Here is a 24,619-nt window from a genome sequence, read left to right on the forward strand (position 1 = left end):
AAATAATGTTATATTCAATGACATTCAACATGGAATAGGAAACCTCTGTATGTTTTCAACAGTAAACATTAGGTTCAGGTTAGACTCGTCACCTGCTGTTTTATTTCCTGTGATTCAAAGTTGTGGCTTTTAGTGGCTCCTCCCACTGTTACTTCTCTTGTGAGGGAAACAGACTCAATCAATACACAGCAGCACCGACACAAGGCTGAACTACTCTTGACCCAGTGTTTAGATTCATGCTGGTTGGCTCAGTGTCGGGTGTTGAAGGTGGTGCAGTGGTTAGAGGGTTCCTGGTTTGAATCCCAGCTTGGCACTTCTCACGGTACCCCACCCAACGACATGTAGTTTGAATAATTGGGTTTATTAGGAGACTCTTAATTGTCCATAGGTGTGAATGGTTGTTGGCGATACATCGGTGACGGGTCCAGAGTGAAGCCCAACTCTCGCCTAATGTCAGCCCCATGTTCTTAAACTAGAAAACAGAAACCAGAAGATTAGTGTGGTATTGAACCACGTTCAATACGTGGGCATAAAGTGAAAATTATAGACTTGTATTCAAATATACATGCACCATCTCTTCAACAAAATATTCTTTAAAAAAATGATATTGAATCAATGATCTTCGATGGAAATTTCTCTAATTTTCAAAACTAAACCAGACTAAATGCAACAGTGTCAGAAAACAGTCCCAGAACAATCCCAGTTTCAACAATTGGGAGCTGGCACAGACCAACTGTGTGACTGGAGAAGGTGAACAAGCTGCAGCTTCCAGTGGGGCTGCTTTAATGACCCTGGGAAAAAAACTTGAATGGAAACATGAACATCACATTCATAGTGTATGGACAGGAAATAGATTCATTTCAAACTCTTATGTCTCAGATATATTTGATTTGTCTTATTTTTATGATTTGTAGCCTGGTGTTTCCTTTAATCTTTTTTTAAAGTTCCTTTGATTTCAAATTTTTGCACCTCAAAATTGGATAATAGCTTCAGAAATCTGTATTATCACCCTCACTATTACCAGTATGAGTAGTGGTAGTATTGGTAGTAGTAGTAGTAGTATTGGTAGTAGTAGTATTGCTGTGGAAAGAATTGCACAGCTGCAACTTTAAGACTCCACACGCCTCCCCTCCGTCCTCTCCAACAATGGTCTTTTCCAGCTCCGCTTGTCACAGCAGAAATTTGTAACATGCCATAATTTCTCCAACCGGTGTGTATGTGTGTATGTGTGTATATGTGTGTGTGTGTGTGTTGTGCCCGGAAATCAAATGTCATCACCCGACGCGGCTAATTTGGCGACCACCGGCCTTGCGCGTTTTTGACGATGCCCGCGGCGGGGACCAGCCGCACCTTCAGCTCCATCCTCGGATCCCCGGCGTCGCTGCCGCCGCTGCTGCTTCTGCTGCTGCTGCTCGACGGAGCCTGGTAGGGACCGTGCGCTCGGCGGCTGCGTGGCTTGCGGGGGAGACTGCGGTCGTCACCGATCCGCTGCCGGAGCCTCTCCTCGTAGCGGAGGAATAAATTGTGAGTATGCACCCGCTGCTCCCGCCGGTGTTGCGGTGACCTACATTGCCCCGCTCCTGCAGCCTCAAGGTGATTTTTCCTGCGGTGCCCTCCTCCTTCCTAAGCATCCTCGGGTTTTTTTTATTTATTTTTTTATTTGTGCAGATGTGGGCTGCAGATGTGGATGGATGCTGCATGCATGGTGTATGTGACATATGCATTGCATGTGTGTGTATGTGTGTGTGTGTGTGTGTGTGTGTGTCTGGTTGACATTGTGGGGGCTCTGCAGGAGGAGAGAGGGGAGGAAAAAAAGCAGAGGAGGAAGGAGAAGATGGGGCCGGCTGTCACAGGAGAGAGTTAAAGGGGGGCGGGATGCAGACTGAGAGGCTGGAATGATGTAATGCACTTGAGACAATGGCCAAGGATTCTCCCCAATTAACATTTCAGAGGATGTGGAGATGTTACAACGCCGCAGTCAGTGTGTGTGTCTGTGTGTGTGTGTGTGTTTGTGTTCATAACAATAAAAGAGAGGAGCTGTCATAGAGAAACAGCTGCCCCTCCTATAAACGATATTATTACCAGCTATTACAGAGATGCGAAGAGGGAGAGAGAGGTTGTTGCTCTATAATAGCTCTGTGTGTTTGTGTGTTTGTGTGTGTGTGTGTGTGTGTGTGTGTGTGTGTGTGTAGCAGCTCTCACACTTCCTATGTGGCCAATCTATGAATGAATGAATGAATGTAAATGAATGAACACATGCAACACATGCAGGAGCTGGCTTAATTCCACGCCACGGGCAAAGCGATGCTCCTGCTCTGATCTTGCAAATTAATATGAACATTTGCAACCACGACGCTGCACAATATGGCAGCATCGCCCCCATCACACACACACACACACACACACACACACACACACACACACACACACACACGACAACCGGCTGAAGTTGTGTTGTTCACTATTTCTGAATGTGGCACAGACGTGGAACGCTTCATTTGACGTGTGACTTTCCAGTGATGCACCGCCGCCGTGCAAATGCAGAATTCGTCTGGTGTGCAGACAAAGCTTTGATTGTCCAGAGCAGAGGGCTACCTGTGGCAGGAGTCTCCTAAACCATGCAGGGTGTCTCCTCTAGGCCATTGGACGGAGCGCCTCCATAACGAGGAAGGTGAAATGTTGGCGTTGGTGGCGACCGGCGTGTTGCAAACCACTCACAACCTGCAGCTCTTCTCTTTTTCATTCACCTCGATCTGTGCTCTTATTCAATCTGTATCGATTGATGGTTTGCGTGACCTTGCTGCAGGAGATTGTGGGCGATGCTGGAGGCTGCACGCTGTTCTCTCGTGCTTTCATGTGCACGCGGACTTTACTCTCAGTTCAGCACACACACACACACACACACATCAGAAGAGCCCCCCCACCCCCCCAGCAGAGGCTCACCCACAGGCCGAGGTGTAGCACCCTCAGAGACAAATAGACACACACACAGTCTCCACAGCAGCCAGGGTGTAACTCTACACCCGTGCCATCCTCCGTCTCCTCCACCTTTCTACTACTCTGTGTGTCTACTACAGAGGAATATAGTTTTTTTGTGTTAATTCATGTTTGGCCTTATTTCCATTTACATTCTGTGACTATCATACTTTGATATTCAAGGAAATGAAGCAGCAGCAGCTATCAGTAGATTTTAGGTCCCAGGAAGGCGACTGTAAATATCTGTCCTCTTGCAGATGAGGACAACGTGGATGGAACGTGCATAACTAAGATAAATCAGCAGTTTGGGTTCCTCCCAGTAACAGTGGGACACATGGTTTATTCTCAGCTGTGGGAAACTGTGGTGTGGACAAATACCAGTGCACCTGTGGCATCTATTCCAGATCAGGAAGTTCTTACAGGAGCAAATAGCACCGACATTTTAAAATGAGAAGATGTCCATTAAAGGCTCATAGTCACCATTTTCCTTCCGTGTTTCTATCGATGATATTTTTGCTTTTAGTTACCTTCAGTCTTTCATGAGATTTACCTCGATTGTCCTTTTAAAATCTCTCTCCTCCGCTGCCTCGTCGCCTGGTGTCTGTATCCCTGTCGCCCACAGGTACAGTGAGATGCTCGCTGAAGGTCATTACTCTAAAATGCATTGAACTGAGCGCTGGCGTTCCACAGACTGCAGGAGAGTTTTTAAAAATGTCATTATACTTAACATTTAGGCGTCTAAAGTGCAGATTTTTCCAAAACGTTGGTTTCTGTGTAACCATGTGAACATGTAAAACAGAGCGTTTGTGTAGAATGGCGGCTTCATACTGGTTTATCTACGTGTGTTTAGCACTGCTCGGTGTGATTGCAAGTTTGAAGCTAAATTTAGCGTCACTGCACCACATGACGTTCACAGGCGTACGGCTGCCTCGCCCGATATTACCTGGAGCACAGCGTTCTTCTCTGGTGTTTGATGGATCGTCGATAACGAGGGAGAGAATATTGGGTCAAAAAATTGCATAGAAGAGGCATAAATGTTTTCTATTGCAGGACTAAAATTCTGTCAGTGTAATGCTGAACGTTTTTTTCTGTTGGCATAGAAATAGTTTAATAATATAAAAATATTAGAAACTATTCATTAGTAAGACCTTGTAGTGTTTATAATAGTAAATATTCTAGTAATGTATTTTATTGAAAGAGCATTTTCCAAGTTGCTGAAAGATGATTTACAACTAAACAACAAAAAAACAGCCAGTATAGCAATAAATACTGGACTGGGATGGAAGTACAACATTTGAGGCGCCCTTCCAGTATGTTTAATTTTTATTTAAAGAGTGAAAACTACACTTGAGGCCACAAAAACACAGAATTCCCAGAATAAACCCAGCTGAAGTGACCTCAGTGACCTCAGTGACCTCAGTGTATAGCTGAGAACCTGCATTCAAACCAGTCCCACTGCAGATATCACAGCCTCGTGCGGGTTATTATTTCTGTATTTGATGTCCCAGCCTCGCGGTGTCAGAGATGAGTGAACTGTTCACTCCATCTGCTCGGCGGACTCCACTTTGAGCGTGATTGTATGATCCTGTGGCTCCGATTAAATCAAACTGACTTGAATTGCCGTTTTCTTGGCAGCTCCGTCTCTTCGCTTGTCTCCCCGGTGCAGGGAGCCATGTGAATGGGATTTCTCTCGGTGCAATCTGGCCCGTTCCATTCACAAAAAAACGCTGTGTCACCCTTTCCCCCCAACTGCCGGCCTGATATGGATGCCAAAGTGGGAAGGAGTGGCGTGCAACAGCTTCTCCATTACCCTCTGGGCTCATCAATGCGGCCTGCAGGTGCACTTTGTGCCCAGCGCCACGCCAAGAAATCACACACGGACGTTATTTAAAGGTGGAGTTTCGCAGCCGTCAGCTCCCCTGGCGGCCACAAAGCAACGCGTGCCATCAGCCTGGTGCTGCTGGTACTGATGCGGATGTAGTGGCGTTGTCACTCGTGGTCGCGCGGTGAGGAAACGAGCTCGAACAGACGAGCCGAGGGTGATCTCAACTGTTTGAGAAGCTGACCTCACGTTTGATAACACATTACGTCCTTAATAGGTTTTTTTCCCCAGGCCTAATTTGTCTCGTCTTCCTCGTGTCTAAACGACCATCTCCCTGCTTAATGAGTGAAAGAATTCCATGCTTGATGAAAACAAAGCTTTAAACACACTATTAAGTGACGCTGCTTTTCTTTCCCAGTCCCTCCACGGCCGGCTCGACGAGCGCTTATCTCCAAAGCCGCAGAGTGTCATGCTCGCTCCGCTGCCCGTTCTGCACGCGCTCGCTCTCCGCACGACTCTTGATGTTTCCCAGGCCGCGGATAGCGCTGAATGTGCCCCACGTGGCCGTACACAGCTCAGGAACATACTGCTGTTTTGTGCACGGCTCCTTATCTGCTCACACAATTGTTCCCATTAATGAGATTAACTGAGGACATTCAGGGAATTAGCTGCCGCTTGCCGATTTCTTCTTCTTCGCCAAAACGGAGAGGTTCTGCACAAGTGGCAGAATTTACGTTCCTGTCCTCAAGTAGACGGTTCCTCGCCTGTTCCTTTTCTCCATTTCTCTGAAAATAGAATCAATAGTCGTATAGAAAATAGAATCAGTTTCTTAAATTTCTTTTCTTTGCAGAAAATCTGAAGTAGTCAACCCTCCGAGGACCTTTTTTTAATGTCCAATACCAATGTTTTTAAATTGTCTCGCTTTCTGTTGACCAGAGTTCGAAACCCGCCTCCCTCACACCCATCTGTTGTCAAAATTACATGTAGGCGAGGCTGTTTTCCACATTTTCTTTAAAGTAGATATATTACACTCATATTCAGGTTCATACTTTTGATTTGTGTTGTTGCTTGAAAAGGTTCACATGCTCTGTAAACTCTGTTGTGATTGGTCAACCGCTTCCTGTGCGTGTAGGAAAGGTCGGCCTCTGCTCTCACTTTACCTGATGTGTGTTCACTCTCAAAAGTTTTGCTGTGGTTTCCAGGGTTAGCGACACGTTTAGGGTGTTTGCCTGGACTTGGAGCTACGTTTTGATCGGTAAACCGCTTCCAGGGTGTGTAGGAAAAGTCAGCCTCCGCTCTCACTTGACCTGGCTTTGTCAGGGGTCATTCCACACCCGCCGTTAGGTGTGCGTTATGCAAATGAACGATGTAGAGGCGTCAGACTGACGACTGGAGAGGCGTTCAGGAGCTTCAGGAGCAGTGGAGCTTCTTTTACCACAGACTTTTATATTCCCCCCCAAAAAAACCTGTATAGATTTCTCGTTTTAAATAACAAAAACTACAACACCGAACTGAACAAGTGGAAGTCTGTCACGGGATGCAAACTCTGGGCTCCTGCATGAAAGAGGTGCACTACTTTGTGATCTGTGGAGGCAGCTGTGGCTCAGGGGGTAGAGAGGAGGTCGTCGTGTATGAATGGTGTGTGTTTGTAAAAGTGCTGCATACAGAAGCGTTGTATGAAAGTGTGTCAACGGGCGAATGTGACTTGTGCTGTCAGGTTCTTTGAGTAGTTTTAATAAATGGTATTTGCGCTATATAAATACCATTTACTTTGTGCATGGACGTTAATTGTTGGGTGTAGTATTGTACAATAGGCTATTGTAGTATTTTCTACATGTTGCCAAGCGCATTGAGCCGCTGAACAGAAGTGACTACAAAAGTGATAATGAGGGTCTTAGCACAGTTTCCCGGACTTTTACATAAACTTTGATTAATACGAGTTCAGGTTTTTGCTGTGTCTGACCTGATCTCTTCCTCATTGGATCACGTGAAGCTTTGTACTCTGCTCGTGTGCTTGTTGAACCTTTGCTCAGCAGGTCTGTGCTGTTGGCTCAACTTGTGTCTGCAGCCATGTGTCTCTGTCCGAGGGTTGGATGAGGCTATATGCAGTAAAAATAAACGACTTCTGGATCTGTTGCACCGATTGGGACGAAAACCTCCCTCCCACCCCCCTGAATAATTCATTGATTGGCATCTGGCACGGAGAGAAAAGCCCAATGATCCCTGCCTGTCTGTCTGTGTGCGTCTCTCACTGCATCCGCGGCTCACAATGTGCTCAATTGAGCGGCTGCTGTTCCTCCCCTCCTGCGATTCCAGCATAATTTTAGCCTCAGATTCCACATCTTTAACCAGCCGCACTGAATTCAGTCACTTGAGCTTCATCTTGTTTATACAACAGTCTTAGGTCTATTACCACAAGTACCAATTTCTCTCCACGAGGATCACGCTGACAGATAAAATCGTACATATTCATTATTAGACATGCATTTATGCAAAGCCGAAGCCTGACAGGCTCGTGGCGTTCCGGGGGCAGATTTCCCCCGCCGTACGTTATCGTAATGTGGCGTGATGTTGCGTTTGCGGAGGAAATGTGCACAGACTCTCTCAGTCGTCGTCCTGTTGACCATTTTAACAGGGGGTCAAATTGAGTGTTCCGTTGAGAGGGAGCATGTATTGTCAGTGTTTTGGCGATGGGCAATCAAGACAACATCTGCATCCCGGCTGGCAACGACGGCTCCGACGGCACATTCTTCACACTGTGGGTGATTAGTGTTTATCTACTCAGGAGGATCACGGTAACTCTTACCTGTCACCACCGCAGCCTGCCTGCACTTCACTAAAGAGAAAAGAACGACTCGCTCCTCAAACCCTATAAAACAAAAAAAACAGCAGAGGAGCATTTTGGTGAAAGCAGCGACTATTTTATCACTTCATTTTGCGTCAAGGCTTTTAAACACGAGACTTGTCTGTCCTTTTTCTGAATCTCAAGTTCGGCCAAACAGCCTTTTGAATGGCACAATTGAGTGATGTGGTTTTTCTGCCTTTTCTTCTTTTACTTGTGAGGGTGAAGACAATAGCAGATCAGTCAGTCCACTTACGCTCCGTGTCTATTGATTTTTCATAGACAGCAGGAATGATTTAAGGGACGGTCACGGCACGATCAAAGCAGGAGGTGCATCAACAGGACAGCAGGGGATCGTCTGTGCCACGAAGCAGAAAAACACCCGTCCTCAATGCACTTTGCTTTCCTCGCAGATTAAAGGAGAAATATAAAAACACTTTAAACAACAGAAATTGTGCCTTGGATTTTGAGGACAGCTTTGTTGGTGCACTGAGGGGACAAGTGGAGAATGTTTTCAAGGAGAAGTTGCAAAGACCCCTTGAATAAACTTGAAATCTGTCCTGAGCCGCCATTTTGGATGTAGAAGTCGACAGAATAGTTCACTTGATGGAAAATGAGAACATTAGAAAAATAAGGGATCTTTTCTTGTTGCTACTCAACCTGCGGCCTATAGTTTCTTCCTGTTTCCACTCCCGGATGATTCATATGCATTTCTACGCATCCAGCGCCTTCCCCCTCCCTGCACACATCTTCTGAGCCACAGTCAGGGAATAAACCTTCTACTTAAAATGCACCACCCATGTCTCAGTCTGTCCTCCGGCTGGCATGTGCAGCGTGTCCAGCCAAGCAGCACGCCGGGCCCCGGTCTCTCAGATCTAAGCGGCAGCGGATGGTGGCTGAATGGTGGACTGGTGGGGGTCTGGCCCGGTGCCTGCAGAAGATATGGTAGACCCCGGTTTAGTGCCAGAACACGCTGAGACCCAGACCTGCTATTTTAACCCACTCGGGAGGAACCAATGTCTGGTCGATGGGTTAGTGAAGTGACATTACTTTGCGCGCGTCACCAATGTGTGATGATGCAAACCCAGATTTGTGTTGTGATGACTCCTGTGGTTCCCTCTGGGAAGCTGGAACATGGCCTCACATTTCCACTATAGCATAGATATGGTGTATTATGTAACTCAATCCAGGCTGGCCCATTAAACAGCACGAGCATGAAATCTAGGGCAAAATGCCCGGCCTCCCAAGACGTCTCTGCAGCTCTGAAGCGGTGGGGCGACGCTCAGCCGAGCTCCGATTCTCTCAGGCCCAGTCACATACACGAAGCCATACAAACAGTGACGGTGGATATTCATACATCCACTGACTTGGACACGTTTGTTCTACTCATAAATCTTCATCTTTAGGGATTAGTTCTAATTCTTACCTCCAGCCTGAATCCAATTTAGATATTAAAGAGGTTTTTATTTAAATACCACGCCCAATTTCAATTTGAACTGTCATCATTTAGTTTCTGTTCTCTTACTATTAGCAACTTTTAGCTCTCGATGATGAAGTTTCTATTCTTATATGTATCAGATGCGCTACAACATTATTATATTCATCACCACCCTCCTTAACCCCCTGATCTTCCTCCTCTCCAACAGAGCCAAGATGATGTGCGAGGTGATGCCCACCATCAGCGAGGACACGGCGCTGAGCCAGCGCGGCTCTCAGAGCAGCTCCTCGGACCCCGACTCCCACTTCGAGCAGCTGATGGTCAACATGCTGGACGAGCGGGACCGGCTGCTGGACACGCTGAGGGAAACCCAGGAGAGCCTCGGACTGTCCCAGCAGCATCTGCAGGACGTCGTCTACGACCGCGACTCGCTGCAGCGCCAGCTCAGCTCCGCCCTGCCACAGGTAAGAAACCCGGACGCCGCTTGATAGGATGTTTGTGCAAATATAGACCGGAACACATGCAACTAAGGTCCGTGGCTGGAATCGAACCAGGCATGTTAGGGTTGTACGTGTGTGTGTGTGTGTGTGTGTGTGTGTTTTAACCTCTTGAAGATGTGGACATCCACGTTTTTGACCTTTGTCTGTTCGTTAAAGCAAAAACTACCGGACACATCTGTTGAGCGACATCCTAGTTTTATCTGTGTGGATCTGATTTGCCAGAAATATTTTTGCGGTTTGCAGTGAAATTGAGAGACGTTGATGTGATTTTGGCCTCAAAGTACATTTTGAACTTCATTGAATCTTCCTCCAGTTTTGTTGCTTCAGTATCTTGTTGCATGCAGTTTGTGGTTTGTGTGGAATGAGACCTGATGTATGGTGTAGTGATATATGAATGCTGGTATTTGATGAGTGATATCGGCGCTGCTTTGCCAGGAAATGCGAGGTTTGACCAGGTGTTTTCCTTTATGAGTAGATGACGGACACACGGGTTGTGAGCACGACATTCTGCATCAACTCTTCCCCATCAGTGTCCCTCGCTGAAACTGTGTGTACTTTTTAATTTACCGTGTATAACTTGACTTCAGCTTAACTGAACATTGCTCAAACTCGGTGTCTTCCAGTGGCTTTACTTGGGCAAATTTTCCATTTCAGTGATTCTCATTAATTTCTAATTAAATCATGCAAGAGAGTTTTAAAAATGTGAATTTAGCATACTTGCTTGCATCCATTAATATTTTTGGGAAGTGGGCCAGTTAGCAGTTGGACTCCCAGCGCATGGGGATCTTTTTCTTTTCGATAAAGAAGTCGTGTTAGGCTGTTGTTTATTTATCAGCAGCCTATATGGTGGAATATGGTGAAACAATAAACTTTGTTGTGTGTTTAGTTCATGTTTGGAAACATGTGGGAAAGAGAGGAGTTTTATGTAATAAGTCCAACAGCAAGCAGAGATTAGCACTTTCTACAAGTGTGTCGGTAATTCCAGTCACATGCTCTCTCACCCTCGTACCAGCAGACTCTGGAGGTTTCGCTGGTGGAGAGAGGAGGACTTTGTTCGCAGGCGGCGTCCACCGATAGCGCAGTAATCCGCATGGTTTCACAGACGCAGGCGGGGCGCACACTGTGTCTGCATTAGCTCTGGTGTCATCGCACATTAAGGCTTAAAGGGGGTTTGAAAATGTTAAAATGATGTTTCCTATTTTGAGCTTTTGGCCTTTTGGAATCATTTGAATTAACCCACTTACACCTCTCCATTCTGGAACACATTGCCGGAGGGTGCGTGCCGAGATGTTGTAAATATAGCTTTTTTTTAATCAGTGTCTGCGTTTGCCGTGGTTTCATCGTGGATCTGTGTAACGCTGTGGTTCTGAACTCGGGGTGATGTAGTCTGCGGCTCACGCTGCAGCCTCGGGGCGTTCTGCTTCTTCAGAAGTTAACCAGTGGACATGATATACAGTTTGAGAGTACAAGACCAAAAAAAGGGAAAACTTAACCAGCTACAAAACGCTCTCTTCATATATTTTACCCTCTGAGAAAAAAAAAGAGGAGGACATCAATCTTGCATGTCTCTTGCAAATCGGACTATTTCACTTCCATTCCCACAGAAAACATCCAGGGCCGCCGACGTGAAATAACATTGCCATTATCAGACAACTGACGTCCACTGGCGGCGAGGGCTCCGATGCGGTGATGCATTGGTTGTCATTGTGTAATGACAGAGCTGACATACTGTTCTGGTGCTTTGCCTGGCACCCGGGCTTAAATTAGATGTCACTCCGGTGATTGGGATCCTCCGAGCGGCGTCCTGGCACAACCGATTCCATTAATTAGTCTGATGGAGTCTCATTGGCCTGTATGATATCAACGTTACTCTAATGGTTTGTGAAGAGGTTTGTTAGACCCTGGTAATTACACAGAGACGTTTAGTTAGTCGAGGGAAAGTGCTCCTGCTGTGATGCTGCTCAATATGCAGCAGGATGCGAGTTCTGCTTGCAGCTTCTTCCTTTCTGGACCGAGAGAATGATTTTTATGCTGCAGATGCAGTCGTCACCTTTGTGCTGGTGTGAATGTCTCTGGATTTTATTGGTGTGTAATGATTGTACACTTCTTTTATGAATGGGGTTTTGTAAAGATGTTCCAATACTGCTGCAAATGTCGGGTCAAGTATCGGCGAGGACATTTTTCTTTTACTGGATATCACTTCTTCTTCCCTGCTCCAAAACAGCCGTCGTGCTGGACTGGCGCTGGAAACTACTGATTTTACGACAGGGAAGAGGAGGTGATTTCCGGTAGTGTAGCATTAGCCAGTGCAGCAGAAAACTGTGGAAACCACATTTAAATGACGCAGTAGATTCGTAAAGTTCTCCAAAGTTAAAAAGCCCAAAGACTCGTAATGACATCACTTAACGATTTCCCACAATTTGATAGTGTACGTCCAGCTGCTAGTCTTGCACGCCCCCGAACAAAGCGAGAGAGGAGGCCGTAAAGACACAGGATCTAAAACCCAAGTGTTTCCGACAGAGGCTGAAAAGAGGAGCTGCAGCAATGGACAGTCTGAGGAAAGTGATGCGTTTTTTAAATTGAGATTATGAACCTGAATATCATATCATGTCTCCTCTTAATAATTTTTTAATTATGCAGCATTTTCAGGGGGATTGCATTTTGGATCAACGCTCAGATAACGACTTACAGACGATGGGTGACTTCCAGGTCACTCTTCAGTCTGTGGAGGTTGTAAATGAGAAGAGAAGCAGCAGAAATTCCCTTTAAAAAGACACAAGTGGCCTCGTTTAGGCGAAACGCAGCCTGTGAGTGTGTCTTCGCTGATATCACTCTGTTCCTGAAGCCCCGAGCTCTGGCAGGATTAGGCGTCGGCCCACCGCAAACTTCCCTCCCCTCTCGTTCGTCTCCCCCGCCCCTCCGTTCCTCTTCCCTCTGTTTCTGCTGTCGCTGCCTCTTCTGTTCTGTTTACGCTTTGCTTTGTGTCTTCCTCCTCTCCTCTGTTTTTTTTTTCCTACCCCTTCCCCTCCATCCGAGGTCACGACTCCGCTTCACATCATGACACTTCCGACCGATCGGAGTGACATTCGCCGTCCCCGCTCGGCGCTTCCAGGGCAACACCGCATCCCCCCCTTCACATGCATAACAATCCCACTGTCCCTTCCCCAGCCACTGTCCCTCGTCTTCCCTTCCTACATTTCATCCGTCCATTTTGTGACACAGCGGGCGACCATTAGCTGTATATGTGTCATACGCCCATTCGCTGCATGACGTGCCTCGTGCACATAGACGTAAATGTCACAGTTAAAGGAATACGCCACCGAAAACCTCAAGTCTCAATCAACTCACCTTTGGCAGGTTTGGAAAGTTTGTAACTTGCTCCTTTTGTCGTCTGGATTCAAGGAGTTTACGTCTTTATCTGTGTTTGTTTGTGTGCAACAACTGGACGGATTAGCTTGACCCTTGGTGAAAGGATGCAGTATTTGGGTTGGGGGAATATTTGATGAAATTATGGTGCAGATCCGGATCATTTCACACCGTGTGAAAGGGTGTTTCTCCATATTTTCATTGATTTCTCTGAGAATAATTTATGGATCTTGGTGAGAAATATCAGGCAAGTTTAGGGGACTGACATTTATGAGTCTGTGTAATTTGTTGCGGCTGAATTGGATTTAATTAATTTAATTTTGTCGAGGTATGAGCAATTTATCCAAAGATATTTCGCAAATCAGTCTTCCATAATAATCCTTTACTTCACGGTTATTGTCTAGTTCGTCTAGTTTTTCATTACTTACAGTTTTGAAGCTCAACATGATATAATTAATTCAATGATTTATTAAATTAGCCACTTATCAAGTCCACAGGATGAAGTGTCTGCTTTGGAAAGCAGAAATATACGGCAACCAGAATGGACCTCATTAGAGAACGTACCTCTCTCAAGGCCAAGCAGACTCCTTAAATCCAATCAAGCACTCATAGATATCTGTCCCCTATATGTGCCAGATTCATTTGTAAATCAAGATTAGTTTCTTCTTGTGGGGAATGAGGGGCACCACTGTCACCACTGTCACCCTCAAACCTCTTGTTCTTCCTCATCTTTCATTATTCTGTCTCGTTCCCTCTGCAACGAGGAATCTGGAGTCGCTCTGCTCGGAGAAAAGACTCCATGGACTCAGTTCAGAGAGAGAGAGAGAGAGAGAGCTGAGGAAAGACATGTAGAGCGTGCAGACAACCCGAAGCCTAAAGCGCCAGCGCGCATGTGACCGTCCTCCCATCCCCCAACACACCACCCCTGCTCCGTGCAGGCGAGCCGGCAGACAGGCAGCGTCCTCCGCAGCGCTCAGCTGTGCGTTACTGTACTCCGAGGGTCCCGAGGGGCCGCGGGAGCCTTCTCCTCATGTTGTTTGTTCTCTGTTGCCAAACATGGTCTCATGGACACTGTTGCCGATGCTAATGTTCTCCACAGCGTTGAGATTTCTTGTCGGGGAACATACATCTGGAGACTCTATGACTAATGACCTTGGTGTTGTTGACCCTGGAAGGTCAGCAGGTGGATTTAAACTGTGAGGGAAACACCAGAAGTGCAGTTGACCTTTTAAATCTTGCAAAAAGGAATAAAGTCACATGACAACTGAACAAGCTCGTAAGGTTGAGAAAGTGAAGTGGGCCACTGTTTTGTTTTTTTTTCGTTCTTTTCCGAAAAACCAAACGAGACATGTGAGTGGCCTTTGAAAGGAGCAGGTCTGCGTCACAGTCGCTGCTTTGGGATTTAACAGCAGTTTGTGTAATCACAGACAGACGGACACTTTCATACTGTTCGATCTCGTAGATTTACGCTGGTTTATCTTTAATAAAGTTCACACTCATCTTTGAAATCCATCTCACAAACACTTTTTATTCCCTCCTCCAAAGACCTTCTGCTTTTGCCCCTAATTTAGTTGTTTGTGTGTTCGTCAGCAGGATTACGTGAAATAGTAGCACATGAGCTAAGAAAGAACTTTGCGTGAGATTGGGATTTCTTTTGACATTGTCACCAATTTCCCAGGGAATAATTTATGGACGACTTTGTGAAATTTGGTGCCGCTTGATTGAATTTAAGGAAACTGTTAAGGTTCAAGGGGGATTATGTTTTTAACCGTGTTCCTTTGCTTGTCAATTAGCAGGATTACGCAAAAACTACCTGGAAACTTGGTAGAAGGTTCAGAGAGGAACTGATTTTCTTTCTCTTGCTGTCACATCACAAGATGCAGCGTTAATACAACCTTTTTGTTGATGTGTGAATCCGTGGATTTAAATGTGGTTTCATAGCAGTGTAGTCTCTTTCCGCTGCTGCCGTAACAAACACAGCTTGAAACCTGTAACTACATCCGATGTGTAACAGAGAAATGTGGCCTCAGCTACAAGGTAAGGTAAACTTGTTTTATTCAAGTGGCCTTGGCGGAGGTATGCTCTCTGAGTGCCATTTTATTTCACATTCAAATTTAGAAATGTTATAATAATAAATCTAGTAATAAGTCACTTTTTCCGTCTCTTGTGGACGTGTAAATCTCGGCTTCTGGACACTCAGGACCAGCAGCTCGGCCTCAGGTCCCCAGACGCTGATCCGAGAGCTTTCTCTGCCCGGCCGCACAGTAATGAGATACCAGGCAATTGATCACACACACACACACTCACTGATGTAGTAATGAAAACTACGTCTGCAGCAGATTACTGTACAGAGCAGCCAATTGATCTGTGGTCTGTTCATTCACGACCATCCCACTGGCTTCGGCAGACATCGTTCCCGTGGCTGATGGAGCCTGGAAACATGCTCTTCACACAGCAATTAAAGTTTCATTTAAAGATTCGTAATTAGTGCAGTAGTGGAAGCCAACCCCTGTGTTTATTAATCATACATGACACGGCCATTTGTCAAAGGGTCTCTCTGCAGCTATGTCATCGCATTCTTCTTCTCCAGCCAATATAGCCAAATAATCATGGAACGTACCACTCCTGGACGTCCGTGGGGGTGAGTCGAGAACAGCCCAGTGGTTCGGAAGGAGGGAGGAGGGAGACGGTGAAGCTCCCCGACACGGGCACAGTGTGGAAACGAAGATGACGAAGTTCCTCGAGGAGGAGGAGGAGGAGGAAGAGGGGGATGAGAAGGCGAATCCTTCTCTGATGTGTCTTTTTTTTTTTTCTTTCGTTCCCCTCCTCGCTGCTGCCCTTCCTCCACCCCTGACTCTCTGTTGCTTGTACAGGAGGCCCTCTGGGCTCCAGCAGTCAGCCAGTCAGCTGGTCTCCTCCGCCAGAGCAGCACATGATTTTCCATGATTACTGTTATTGTTTGTGCCCCAGTTCACGCCGCCTGCAGGCTAGATGTGCAGCCGATGCGCGGTCGGAAGAGGAGAGGGGGGGCTGACATCGAGTAGGTCCACAGTGACGACTCCAAGCTTCAGAACGCATCTTAAATAGCATTATTATGTCTGTGGATTTCTACGTGATACGGAAATGTTGGGGGGGTCATTTATAGATGTCCTGGGCACGGTCAGCTCCAAAACCTACCGTCTCACAAGTGTTGATTTACGAGCGAAAGAAAAGTTATTTCTTCTCAGTTTCCCCCGAAAGCCTCGATTTTCCGCCCCTCCCCTAATTCCTCTCTCCCCTTTAATCTTCTCCACATCGACAGAAACCGGGACGGACCCTTGGCCCACGCGCCGCCGTCTGCGTCGGCGTGTCTGCGGCGTCTCCGACAGAGACGCTTGATCAATACCCTTGAAAGGTTAGGGTCTGATTAGGGAGACGGATCTAGTACCTCCCCACAGATGAATCATCCCAGTGCCAAGCGCCAGATGCTGGGTGACCGGAGTCTGACAGTGGGTTGGCGAGGGGGGGGGACAGAAGACAGGGTTTGGATCTCCTGCAGATGTCATTATCTGTGTAATGAACAGCACAGCAGGGCGGGGGGGGGGGCTGTAAAGTCAGAAAGTTACAGGAGCAGTGCATCAACCTAACAAGGAGACAGCAGCTGCTTGTGTACAAAGACTTTCTTATTTATCCATCTCTTCATCCGGTCGGTGTGTTTACATCACACTGTGGCTCGTGTCATCCAGCTCCTCCTCTCCAGTGTTTGCAGACGAGTGATGAAGAATAGCTGCTTGTTGTCGTCTCTATTTACGACTTTTAAAAGTTGAATTAAGTTGCAGTTGTTTTTCCCTGAAAGTTTAAACGACATGAGCACGTAACTGTTTGACCTGCAGAGAATAGTGCAGTCGTTGTGATGAGCTGTGTCATGTGTGTCTCGTAAGAATGTTTGGAATTTTACGACTGTAATGAGGGAAAAAACTAAAAACTAACTGTTAAAACTGCTGTAATGTCGGAATAAACACTTTATGAATAAAATATCAAATTTCTAAAAGTCCCAAATAACTAAAAGGGGATGTTAAATTAACTTTAACGACAACAAACAACCAGCTTGTTGTTTTAAGAAGAAGAAAACAGAATCTATTAGTGATCATGACGTACATAGTAAATTGTGTTGATGGTGATGTGTTGACTGATATAAGCCGAGAGAAGGAAAGTGCGTCTGTGCAGCATCAGTCTGTCAGAGCGTCTGCGGCAGGGACGACTCCTCCACAGACGGGAGGTTATTACTAAAGCATGACCGACCCAGTTGCCGGATGAAATATTTGGTGCTGCTAAGCTGTCGCTTCTGTTTGGCTTTTGTAAGGGTTTTAATTTTTGATCTAGGCTCCTTCACATCAATCATTGTAAAAGAGCTTTTTCCTCCGAGGGGTCTTTTGTCGGATTGAAGAGCATCTGAAATTATTGAAGAGCATCTGAAATTATCCGGAGGGGCTGTTATTTGTGGAAATATCAGGAAATATGTGGTTTTCTGACCAGATTTTTTGTTGACCTTTGACCTATGATTTGGAGAAACCCAGTTTTAGGGTCAGTGTGGTTAATATTGCACTTTTTTGACACATAGGCTAATACAACAACAATACAGACAATAAAACCCTTCTCCACTGACCAATCACAGCTCTGTTTGAAGCCCAGGTAGCTCCTACAGTCAGCCAGGGTGGAACCTCACACACATGTCGCCATAGACACAGAGGACCCCAACAAAGACAAAACACAATCCCTCCATGAAATGTCATAAACATGGAGACAACATCGTTCTATAGCTGGAAATCCTCCATTTTCTCGTGTGCTGTGACAGTCACTCGGAGAGAGGGAGGACCCCAGGGAGAGGTAGAGGAAGTAATCCCCTGTTAACCAGCACTCACGCTGCTGGTCAGTGGTTTACGAGTTTAATTCACTTAATGAAATCAGTCTGTTGGAGACGTATAAATATAAACGAGCATGTTCACTGTGTGAGGTGATTTCACGCAGCCTCTGGTTCCTGTGGACGTGATGAGTTACATGCACGACTCCCTGTTTTTTCCCACTTTGTTTTCAAGAAGCGAGATGGATGTGACACTCTCCTGGGGATTTTTTCTTCTTCTTCAATTTTCTACACAAACATTTGATGATCAATCATGTGCGCAGAGGAAGCGACAACGCTCAGGCAGACACTTTGATGTCACCTCCTCCAGCGAGTGGAGATCCACGTACGTGAGTGTGCACGCCTGTGTGCGGGGGGAGGGGGGGAGTCGTGTTAGAGTTTACATCACTGCGAGGAAGAACTGTGGCACGACTCAGACCCTGAGGCGAGAAATACATCATTTTTCAAGTCTGAGTCCACATACGCACACACGTGCACGTCCACGCTGCCTTCCTGCTTTGCCTGAATGAATTAGAGAACCCGGCTCCCTTGAGAGCCACTTAAGTGAGCCGAGTGAAAACGAGGTTATGACCAACACTCGCTGCTCCTCGCCCGTGCTCATCTGCAAAATGTAATCCTGCCTCCGAAAGCAATTACATCTGTTTATTTTGTGTCTGCCGGTGATGGATACCAGCTCCTTGTTCACCAGTTGCTCTGTCCAGTCCACCGACACTCTCGAATCAGCCGGTTCCCTCGTCTCAGTTTCCTTCTGACGCTCCAGAAACGAAAGCAGGAATATCCCGGATGCAAAACGTTGATGATGTCATATCGAGGTCCCGCCAATAACGCTTCATTTCTAACATATCTGACATTGTCCAGAAAGTGCAGTCATCATGTCGGTGGTGGGAATAGTATGAGCCAGATGCCCTTTTTATAGCAGCAACACACGACCTATATTTGATTTCTCCCTCCCACACCGACAGCGTAGCCGCGTGATGAGGACGGGCGTGGAATCCTTGGTTTTTGAAGGTGAAACATAACGACTTGCTCACGCTCTCCGAGGAATTGATCCCCCCCCACCCCACCTTGTCTCCGTACCTGCATCTTACCCAAACTACATCTACGACCTCCTCCTCCTCTTCTCTGAGGCAGATGTGCAGCCCACTGATGTGACTCAGGTTTCCAGCTGCAACAACCCCCCCCACCACCACCACCACCACCACAACCCACAGCGTGCAGCACAGCGTTGCACTTAATCATGTTTCTCCTAATCACTTTCCCCAGTGTTGGGTAATATAGAGCGATACTGAGGCAAGAATTTTCGCAAGAATTCCAAAGTTAAATATACATTTTTTTAAATCTTGATTATTACATGATAAGAGCATTTTTCAATCTCGATGAAACTGACCAGGCTTGTTTAGGAAACTGCAGCTCTGAGTGTGTGCAGCTTGGATTTAAGGAGCCTGCTGGGTCCTGGCGAGGGACTGAGTTTTACTGACTGCCATTCTAGTTATTGGTGGGTTTTTATGTCTCTGTGCCGGGGACAGCAAGTGGCTGCAGTGATTGTGTTTTCGGGTTGTGTGTACGTCCCATTTTTGTGAACACGATATCTCAACAACTTTGAATTTTGGTAGTTTGACTAATTAGATGTTGGTGGTTGAAGGTCGAGGTGACAGTGACCTCACAAAACATCTCTTTGTCTCGAGAAGGCAACATCTCAGGAAAACCTTGAGGGAGCAAAGTCAAATTTTGGTTCAAACGTTCACTTCAACTCAAAGATGAATTGATTCGATTTTGGTGGACGAAGGTCAAAGGTCTTGGTGACCTCATGTGAGTCTGGGAGGGGGATGTATGAAATTGCACTGGTCAGTGGAGACAATTCATCTCATCGTCCTCCTGTAGAAAACTGCACAACTGCAATCACCTCCAGAGTGTGAGAGCAGAAAATCTTCCAGCGACGTAACCCCCCCCCCCCCCCTAAACTGTGAATGACGTTCGGATGTCGGCCTCTTCAAACTCAAATAACGAGCGAGTCCTTCTAGACTCTGCGTTTTGCACTAATATTCAGCGCGTTGAATAAATCATAGAAGCGGCAGAGATTTCAATTTTCCAAGTGACGGCGGGCGGAATGCACAGTGGAGCTTCCTGACTTATTGCATTTTCCGCTGAGCTTTTCTCAGGCTGTCTGGCTCCTGCCTCTGATGTCACTGTTGCTGTCCGTGTGTTTAATTTACAGCTGAATGCAGCAGGTTTTCACTCTGAAACAAGGGAATGTGGATTATCTCCAGAAGACAAAATGCACACAGAGGCAGGTTTATTCTAGTTCTTTAAATACATGGACTCACTTTTATTTGGTGGCAGAGCTCAACCAACACTTTCTCAGACAGTGGAACCACTCTCTGCTCTCTGGAGTTATTAAAATCCAGCTAGAATTACTCGGTTTATGATTATAAACCAGCAAACCTTCAATCCATTATTTCTTGAATTGTAATGAGAAGACGCGTCACTCAAAATCCCAGAGAACCTCGAGGATTTAATGCAGTTTCATGAAAATTAAATTAATTTCATGCAGCAGATGGAGTTTACTTTTCATTTTATTTTCTTCGACCCACAACAGACCCTCTTGGTGTCTGTTTAAACAAACTACTTCAGAGTTATGGTATTTAATGACCATATTTTAAACATAATGCCATTCAGACCTAGAGAAATCGCTAATTTAAAACATACTAATGGTCTGTTTCATGTGGTTCTGTCCGTCCCACGTCTCCACTGTCTTCCATGTGTCAGCATAATGGTTCTTTCCCAGAAACGGTTCAAAATGACCCATTTTTACAATACATTTTTTAAAGCTTGGTCATTTTAACTTCATATTTTTGTCCTTTGTTATTGTTTGGATCAGAGACGGTAAACAAAGTCCGTCTCGACTGTCAATCATGTCGTTTAAACCTGTTTTATGTCATCAAACAACCAAACTTACCAGAAACATGATCACTTGAACATCGAGCGTGATCAGAACTACCTAAAATGACAGAAACCATCTTTGAGAAAAATGTATTTTGACATATCTTAGCGTTTGTATTGGTCTTTTCTGTCCTCATGTAAAAACTAACGTCTCACTCAGCGTTGGAGTCAGAATGAAGCTGTAGGCTGCAGGTGTCAGTGGTTAATTAGCATCAAGTGTTAGCTCGCTGGCCTGGTTATATTCACAGCTTCCTGTGGCCCCGCTCTGCACTGTGATAATCACAGCCTGGCTTCCTTTTAAAGACCGGGCCGTCCCACCCACCGCTCCCACAGCTGCTTGTTTTGTTCCCCGTGCTGAGAGCAGTCATCTGGTGCCAACCTCCCGTGGCCAGCTGCTGCCCGCCGCGCTCCTCTCGCAGGTACCCCACAAAGGGCGCGTGGTGAACGGCAGCGCGGCCACGTCCAGTGCTGCTGCTGCGGCGCTGCACTGGAGCCGCCAAGTTCTCATGAGCTGCATCGAAACAATGACGCAGGTGTCGTTCTATATGATTGACTGGAAACGCATCCAGCATGTTGATAATGCTGGGAAAAGGCATTTATGGGATATAGGGGCAGAATTATCTCATATTCAGACACGCACGTCTTCCTATCTGACGTTAAATCGTGTTTTTTGATAAATTTAATATTTAGGACAACAGTAAATTAGCCTTGGCTCCTTTACACATCATCTTATTTACAGTTGTCCCGCTCATTCATGAAACAAACGAATGCATTAACTAAAGCGACTGTGTTTAACCTTTGGTTTCTGTGAATAAACGGTTAGATACACCAGCGCACAAAGCTTTGCAGCATCAAAAGAAGGAAATGGATGTGATGAATGTTTAATTTGTTGTGTGAGTCAGTGTTTGTGCGTCTGAGTAACAGCGTCGCTGTGCACGGAGCGTCTCGTAAGCTCGAACCCAAATAGAAACACGGGAGGCGGAGTAATGAAATAACAAGAAAACAATATGAATGAGAGGACAGCACATCGCTTGTATCAGAGAGTATTCACTTTCCTATTTAACCTGGTATGATTGTTTATCCGTGTAGTTGTTAAGAGGCCTGTTGAGAAAGGACAGAAACAAATTAAGACCTCTAGGACGGATCTATCGACATAAATAAATAAAGATAAACGATGCGTCTCCACTTCCAGAAATGAAGCCAAAAATATCTCTGATAGGAATTCAGTCATCTTGCCCCGATGACGTCATTTGGAGCCAATTAAAGGGACGGAAATTCTAACGCTCTCACGGTACAGACTCTTAATTGCTTGTACGATTACTGCAGACCATTCTCTGTGGCTTCATGCAAAGAGGGACGAACAGATGTGCGTCCAATCAAAGCCAATTTTACCCCTGTTGGTGCTTAAAGGATGAATTTCACATTTATACCTCTTTTTTTTATTTTTATTTTTTTAATTCCCAGTAAAACTGTAATCACCAAACAGCTCCCTGCAGACTCGTGCACATCATATCGGGGTATGTTGTGTGAGATGGTGCCGCAATGCCGCAGAGACTGAAAACATTCATCCGTCGCACCACTAACTGTGTTACTGTTTCTCTGTGTACGGCAAAATGTTTCCATTGTTTCCCCGACAAAGAAGCGTTTGACTGAAGCCGCTTGGCTGCGAGAGCGTCGCTGCACCGCTGCCGCAGCATGTGAGCGTCACAGGTCTCCTGATTTATGGGCGCCTGTAAATGACTGATGGCCTCAGGCGACGGCAAACTGCATTTTATCGAACCTCTGCTCGTAGTGTATCGCTCTGTGTACGTTACCGTCCCCACCTCGCAGAGCGCGCACTGAATATAGATCAGCAGCAGTTGATTTTGATCTGCTGCCGTCGGCGCCGGCCCGCCGCCACCGAAATGCCTCGTGCAGCTAATTAGCATCTTGATTGGCCAATCTGGGGTAATCTCCCTCCATCTCTGACAGCATTAGTCATGTAATATGCAGACAAATGCTCGGCTGATCACTGATCCCCCGGAGTTTGGATTAGCAACCGAGTATGGTTCGTGTCAGTCATTCTGTCTGTATTATGGGATGTATTTATAGGCCTGTGCTTGGACGCCTTGTGTCGAGTCGACGGCGCCGTGCTGCTCGCTTGATGAATTCTGTCTGCTCAGTGTTTATCTTCACCAGCCGCGTGAGGAGACCAGGACGATGGGCTCCACCCACTGATTCATGATTCAACTGATTTGCAGTGCGATGTCAACGCTCCTCTGTTTATTAACTAAAAGGCTGTTTTTTCTGGGTTTTATTTTATATAAACGCAGCGCTGCAATGACGCAACCGTCAGACGAGAATTTCTCTCCGTCTGAATCGATGCTTTGGATTTCCCAGGCCCGAGCACTTCAGCTCTGAGTGGAGATGAAACGACCGAAGCTCCAACCTGAATATGGCGACAGTAAAAGCGGCAGATTTTTTTAAACCAAGATTTTTCTGTCGCGAGGCCTCGAGAGGTTTACGGTTATTACTTTCACATGATAGAATGATCTCGGCAGACCTACGGTATAATGTAATCTATATTCAGAGGTTATCAGTGTGAGCCTCAGGGAGCTGATCCGCTGCACGTACATGTGAAATAATGCTTTGGTTGTTTGAGGTAAATATACACTTCATACGCTATGCATTGTGTTTCATTGGATAATATATGACATTTAAGACATAAGTATGTTACTCAATAGAGGTCCAACAGTCTCTCTAAATTCAATCAAGGTGCAACAAATTGCACACACACTCGTACAGATTAGATATCCTCAAGATATACCAGATTTTATTTTTTCCCATCAAGATCCATGAGTCCTTGGGGAAAATGTTAAAAAGAAACATCCTCTCTCGCAATGTCAGTGGAAGAAAGTGAAAAATTATTCTTGCATCTACCTCTTTGTCCAGATTCGTGACAACATGTAATTGACTTAATTTGCTGTGGATCAATTACTGCAGCTTTTACAGTTTCAGAAAGAAAACTGCACCACAGGACTCTGCACTAGTATTAAAAAAAACATCAATATCTAGAAATGATAAATGAAATAATGATGTGGTGATGCTCCGAGTAAAATACACACACGGTCTCTCGGGCTTCTCTCTGTTTTCTTTTCCAATAAACAAAAACGTGCACTGAAGCCGTTGTCTAAGAATGCAATTCTCCTCTGACTTGACTAATGCCACTGAGCCTGATGCGCAGTTGTTATGACAAATACATCTCTGCGGCTGCGACGCCTGTTTAGATTCGTCCGTCAGTGTGACAGCGCTGATCCGCTCGAACGCAAGAGGGAAGGAGAGGAACCAGTTAAAAGTAGAGATGGATGGAAACGATGGCGATGAGGGGGGGGCGACGCAGGGCTCGGATTTCTTTCACCCTGAGTTCTGACTAATCTGAGCCTTAACTCACCGCATGACCTCTTCCCGTGTTCTCCTCCCAGTCACACTGGACACCGCTCATTCAAAGAAAGTTTCCAGCGTTCACACACTCCCACATAAAACCTCCAACTTACACAGTTTTCCTCCCAGGATGCTGCAGAGAAAGCTTCTTGGCTCGCAGCAGCTGGAGACGACGGGCGTAAATCGACTTTTTTCAGAGCTCCAGAATGAAATAAGAACAGAATCAGTACTTTTTTTTCTGGCATTTAGTCCATGATGGCTCTGTTAAAGATACTGTGGCAGAATAAACTTCTGAAGTAAGGCTAAATCTGTACTAAAGTTCATTTTCAAACTAAAACGATCTCTGTCCACACAAGCGTTTTGATTCTGTATCAGTTTAAATCCCCCGTCCTTACTAACGTGCCTGAAAACGTGC

At 45.9% G+C, this 24,619-nt stretch overlaps 1 protein-coding gene across 11 annotated transcripts in view; it reads left to right on the top strand.

The window, feature by feature from the left end:
- Window positions 1-1,144: 1,144 nt before the first annotated feature.
- The window catches only part of ppfia2 (PTPRF interacting protein alpha 2), a 119,879-nt gene continuing 96,404 nt past the window's right edge, over window positions 1,145-24,619 (top strand). For 3 of the 11 annotated variants that reach the window (XM_034579034.1, XM_034579039.1, XM_034579037.1), the window contains exons 1-2: window positions 1,146-1,524; window positions 9,284-9,542. In XM_034579034.1, coding sequence (XP_034434925.1) covers window positions 9,294-9,542 — 249 coding nt within the window. In that variant the 5' untranslated portion in view covers window positions 1,146-1,524; window positions 9,284-9,293. Of the gene's footprint in view, window positions 1,525-9,283; window positions 9,543-24,619 lie in introns of all 11 variants that reach the window. The other 8 variants (XM_034579042.1, XM_034579044.1, XM_034579038.1 and 5 more) reach the window with 5 other exon arrangements.

This window comes from Hippoglossus hippoglossus, chromosome 23 (assembly GCF_009819705.1).
Source record: "Hippoglossus hippoglossus isolate fHipHip1 chromosome 23, fHipHip1.pri, whole genome shotgun sequence".
Lineage (NCBI taxonomy): Eukaryota > Metazoa > Chordata > Actinopteri > Pleuronectiformes > Pleuronectidae > Hippoglossus > Hippoglossus hippoglossus.